General features: G+C 44.3%; 1 protein-coding gene across 1 annotated transcript; it reads right to left on the bottom strand.

Annotated features, from left to right (window-relative positions):
- Positions 1-541: 541 nt before the first annotated feature.
- LOC147716835 (olfactory receptor 5V1-like) lies at positions 542-1459 on the bottom strand. The gene has a single exon (XM_086919794.1). The coding sequence runs from the start codon at positions 1457-1459 to the stop codon at positions 542-544; it is 918 nt and encodes a 305-aa protein (XP_086775920.1).
- Positions 1460-5676: the final 4217 nt, after the last annotated feature.

The raw sequence follows: 5676 nt of genomic DNA, 5'->3' as shown, positions 1-5676 counted from the left end.
ACATTGTCTGTGTCTTTTGTCTGAAATATAACATGAGCATATTATATAGAGGGTAAGAAGCCGAGCTATGTTCTGGGTATTGAAAAATGTATACTAAAAGAGTGTTGTATGCTTAGGATTTATTATTTCAGCAAAAGAGAAATAATCAGATTTTTAGAATAAGAAGTCCCCCAGTGCTCTGGTTATTTCTCTATCTCTTCCCATTATCTTATTTCCATAGCGCTCTCTCTCTCTGCCCAGACTGAGGGCAGGGGACGCATTTTTGGGCAGATGAGATGAGAGTAATACTCACCCTTCATGATTGGTCCGTGGTCCAGATTTTCAATATCCATGGATATATAATGAACTAAATTAAAGTCCCTACAAAACGAGATAGTAAATTCTTGGAATGAGCTGCAGGCAGTTTGTCAAAAAGAAGGAGGCAGAGAAAAATATACGCATGTCGATACTTTTATTACATTATGATGAGCATCGTGGTAAAATAGGAGAACAAGTGATGCTTGACAGACCATGGAATGTACCATTTACACATGCCAGGCTCCTACATTGCATTTTTGTTCCTTTTAAGGAGCCCTAGAACTTCTTTGTTTCTTAAACTATAAATAATTGGGTTTAATGTGGGTGTCACCACTGCATAAATTGTTGAAACCACTCTGTCTTTGTTTAAAAGATAGACTGACGTCGGTCGGATATAGTTGAATCCCCCTGGTCCAAAAAATAGACTGACCACGGTGAGATGTGAGAGGCAGGTGGAGAAGGCCTTCATTCGCCCATCGGATGTCTGGATGCGCAGTATGGCCAGGATGATGAACACGTAGGACAGGAGAATGAACACGAGGGAGCCGATTATGATGACTCCGCCAGCTGTGTAGGTAACGACCTCATTGATATGGGTGTCAGAGCAAGAGATCGATAAAAGAGGAGGGATGTCACAGAAGAAATGGTTGATGAGGGTGGACCTGCAGTAGGACAAGCGGAAAGTGAAGGCTGTGTGCAGCAAGGAGTTGCAGAGAGCCACAACCCAGCAGATGGCGACCAACAGGAACGTGACCCTTCTGTTCATGATCACGGTGTAGTGCAAGGGCCTGCACACTGCCACGTAGCGGTCCACGGCCATCACGGCCAGGAGAAGGCATTCCGCGCCAACCAGAGCAATGAACGAGTACAGCTGCACTGCGCAGCCGATAAGGGATATTGTATTCACCTTGGACAGAAAGCCCATCAGCATTTTGGGGACTGTAGTAGTTGTGACGCAGACATCAATGAAGGACAGGTTACGGAGGAAATAATACATGGGAGAGTGCAAGCGGCTGTGTAAGGTGATTGTTACTATCATCAGCATGTTTGCCAGTACGTTTAGAAGATACAGAAGGAGAAACACAACGAAGAGGGGAACTTGGTGCTCAGGGTGTGTGCTGATCCCAAGTAGAATGAAGTCTCGGCGTCTGGAGATGTTCATGCTGGGCGTGTTTTCTGTGCTTCCGAGCTACAAGCTAAGCTAACAGCTCACACCAGAGAGGACGAACTCGATGAGGTAAGTGCAGGGTGTCCCTACAATGCATAACAACTCTTCGGGTTGAATCAGTCACAAACCAGTAATGATAATGGTTCCCCTCCAATACTGCAGGAGCACCTGTGAACGATACAAACAGAAATGTAAATCTGGCACGCTCAGGTAAAAATGGATATTTCTGTTTGCAAGTTAGCGACAAAGCGAAGGGAATTTGGGGCCATATGTATCAAGCCTTTTTTGATTCGCAAAGGGCGAAATTCGCCGAATTTCGGCCTTTGCGAATCGCAAAAGGTCGTTTTGCATGTTTTGGTATGTATGAAATATTCGCAAAATAAGGAATAGCAAAGATTTGCGATTCCTTATTTTGCCATAGCATTTTTGGGCTGCGAATTATGGTTAAGAATTCGCAAATTACCACCAACTTGTAGTTGATGGTAACTTGCGAATTCTTAAAAAATGCACAATTTGGCATTTTTGAAGGTGGCATGTGATGCACACACATACCCATAGGGCATGTATGTGCGCCATATGCACACTCATGTAAATTTCAGGGGTGCAGCAGGGTGTCTTTGAGACACCCCTGCACCATTGAAATAATTCTCAAATTGCGATTAGCAAATTGCAAATTCGCAATTTGAGAATTATTTCGCAATCATTCCTATGGGCCTTCTGGCTCATAGGAATGCATTGGAAATTATTCCTTAATTGCGAATTCGCAAAATGCGAATTCGCAAATAAGGAAGATTAAGGAATTGCTAAAAAAAAGCGAATTTCTTCATACATACCATTTTGCGATTCCTAAATAGCGATTCCTTAAAAATCGGTATTTAGGAATCGCAAAAGGGTTTGTTGATACATATGGCCCTAAATGACAGATCCCTAACTTTTTCCAATGTATGTAACAAAACGCTTTAAAACATGTACCCCCTCTGTCCCCTTCATGAGCATCTTTCCTTTTTCTGCTTTGGTACTTGCAGTTTAAGTATTGGCCCCTCTGACACACCACTCTATATCTCTTCTTTGGGGCCATTTGGAAGTTGCTGAGGGAGGTAGGGGAAAATAGACGTAGACAACTAAAGCTTTTCAGCGTCTCAATTATTGCGTTCTAATGCAGGGGCCCACCAGATCTGAAGCCATCTCAGGTGCTGCTGTGTCCACCCTGCCCGCTTCCATCAATCAGAAGAAGCTCCCTCAGCTGAATAAAAACATACTCATTCCTCTTCTGCTCTATGCACAGCTTTTTACTCTCCCTGTGGCAATAGAAAATGGCCTCATAACATTTACCACTTGCTCCATACAGAGTTGCCCCACAGAAGGGGGCATTCATGAGAACTGTGACCTTTCAATATTTCTGATGCCCCAGAAGGTTGATCTAGATTTGCAGGCAGAGAGACAGATGATTGTGCCTGAGATTTTTTTTACAAATATTTGGATGATCTTTAAAATAATTGCTTAAACAACTTTTGTTCTGCCAAAAAAACATTGTACACATGTATTCAATTTTTTATTTATTTAGAACTCTTATATGGCACGTGTAACCTCGGCCTCGGCCACGTTAGAGCAAAATAGGTGGGAGAGTGTAAAAGTGTGTTGGGGAGGCTAAGATGTAGGAGGCGAAAAGTGTGCACCCCATGGAGTGCTGGAAGTAAAATAAAAAGTCCCCTATGTGGGCAGTGGAAGAATACAACTCATCCAATCATAAGCCACAATAAAGAATAGATGCACTAGAGAGGGACAAATACAATAAAAAGAGAGAAAATCAATTAAATAAGGTGCATGCATCCGATATAGGTAAGAATCCAATTACAAGCAATTAGTTGGTACAAAGCCTGCTATAAATATATGTTTGCAACACTGTTTACGACCAACTTCTAAAGATGTGTGAGGCAAGACTGCAAGAATGTTGACTTAGGGCCCGATTCCGATCTCGTTCGGAAGTGCACCAAACGCGATAAGGCCGGAAAAAGAATGAGCCCTCCGCATGTTTTCCGCCCGACTCATACAGGTGTCCGAGCGAGCAAGTACGATGCGAGAAACACGAAAATCACTGACTGAATCATTACCGGGTCTGAACCGCTACGTACGTCTCGTCCCTAAGCAAACCGTGCCGTGCAATGGATGCGATTTACGACCGAGCCAGTATGATGCACGCCTCGAACAGCCGGTCCGGACAAAGTTTCCAGCTCGCAAACATGCAAGAAGTTTCCGTCGGACCCCCTGTCACCCACAGCCTTACGACTCGGACACAGAGGGAGACCCAAGGGTCTCCCCAACACAGGCATGTACGGTGCGGATGGCACCGACGTGTTCCCACTGTAGGGGGCGCCTTTAGGCGAGCTGTACCCATTGAGTCAATGCTCCCATTGACTTCTATGGTAGTCCGATCGAACCAAGTCCGGCAGTATGCAACCGAATCCTACTCGCTCGGTCGGACTGCAGGAGTCCGACTCAGTCAGAAAACACTCCAGATCCGGCTCGGTCGGAGAGATTTTCGACTCAGATCGGAATCGGGATTTCTGTCTTTTACAAGCCTGGTGAAATGAATAGATATGAATACGAAATGGATTCCCTGTCAGGAATCAGAGCTGGAGCAGCTGCTTGCTCTGAGGCATTCTCACAGAAAGAAAGGCTGGCAGTCTGTGCAGATTGTCATGAAATGAAAGTAGCATTTATAAAGCGCATGATTACCCGTAGGCATCCTGTATAGACTCAGGCGTCATACTCAGCGGTGGCTGGCACAGGTAAGAGTGGTGGGACGTGGCAGGGCTTGGCAGGGGGGAGTCAACAGACAACATAATACGTATTATTTATTTAATTATACCTATTTCCTGGTCTGTCAACATAATGCCCGGCCCTGCCTTGTCTTACCACCCCCACCAGGTTTACCTGTACCGGCCACTGCTGGTCATACTTATCCTGTGATAGGTATTTGAGTTTTGGTCTGCTAACATAAATTGCTAAAGCAAGGAACAGCAGAATATTAATGTTTGTTAATTGCTTTCAATGCTATAGGAGTCAAGTAGAGACTGTAAGTCACCTTCCTCAGAGTGTACATAGTGGCAAGGCTTGAGGTAGTTGTTCTTGTCAATGAGAGATGATTCAGAGAGATATTCCTAAGAATGATGCCTATTAGTGTAAAAGATACAAAATTGGTTACCTAATTGTGGCTCAGATAATGATACACATGAAGAGACATTTGTCAGAGGGTAAGGTAATTTCTGAGCTTTGAGATTCTGGAGCCTCCTGGGTCACATGGATATTATGTTTGCACAATCTTTCCAGGTTTAAATAAGGTTTATGTGTTTATGTATTTATTTTTGTATAGCGCATATGTCACCGTTCGGTCTCGCTGAATCTAAAAGTAAGAGAGACGGGGGCAGTAGTTAAATTTAAAATAGCCAGGTTTTAAGATTCTTGTGGAAGGTTTTGGGGTTAGGGTCAGTTCTAATGGATAATGGTAAGGAATTCCAGGTGGTGAGGCCTAATTTGGAGAAACTTCTGTCCCCGTTTCTGACAGTCCTGACCTTTGGGACTTTTAAAGGGTGTTTATTTGATGAACGTAAAGTCCTTCCCGGGCAGTAGCTCTGGAGCTTTCTCTGAAGGTACTTTGGTCCCTGTCCATTGATCGACTTGTGCACTAGGCAGCATATCTTAAATTTGATGCTCTTTCTAATTGGGAGCCAATGAAGAGTCCTTAGGCACGGAGCTGAAGGGGTGCGGGAAGGGAGGTCAAGAATCAGCCTTGCGGCTGAGTTTTACAGGGTCTGAAGTTTAGTTAAGAGACCTTCGTTCCCATAGTCAAGGCGACTGAATATTAGGCCCTGGATGAGGGGTTTCCGGGAAGCGAGTGGAATCCACTTGAAGATTTTTCTTAGGCTTCTCATTTGCCCAATGCAGGTGTGAGCCACTTTATGTGTTGGGACAGAGTCAGCTTGTCATCGATGATGATACCCAAATTTCTTGCTGAGTTTTTTGGAGGTGGGCAGGGGCCTAGGGATGATGGCCACCATTCTTCCGACCAGATTTTATTGGCCTTGCCAAATAGCAGAATTTCCGTTTTCGCTGCATTCAAGAAAAATATTTACACTTAATGAATCCTCTTCCCTTAAGGGCCAAGTTGACTATTGACAAATGGACTTCGACTGGGTTTTGCTGTTGGTCCC

The sequence above is a fragment of the Lissotriton vulgaris genome, chromosome 5 (assembly GCF_964263255.1).
Source record: "Lissotriton vulgaris chromosome 5, aLisVul1.2, whole genome shotgun sequence".
NCBI classification, from domain to species: Eukaryota; Metazoa; Chordata; class Amphibia; order Caudata; family Salamandridae; genus Lissotriton; species Lissotriton vulgaris.
Note: the sequence above shows the minus strand (reverse complement) of the source record. Positions and strands in the feature narration are given on the sequence as shown.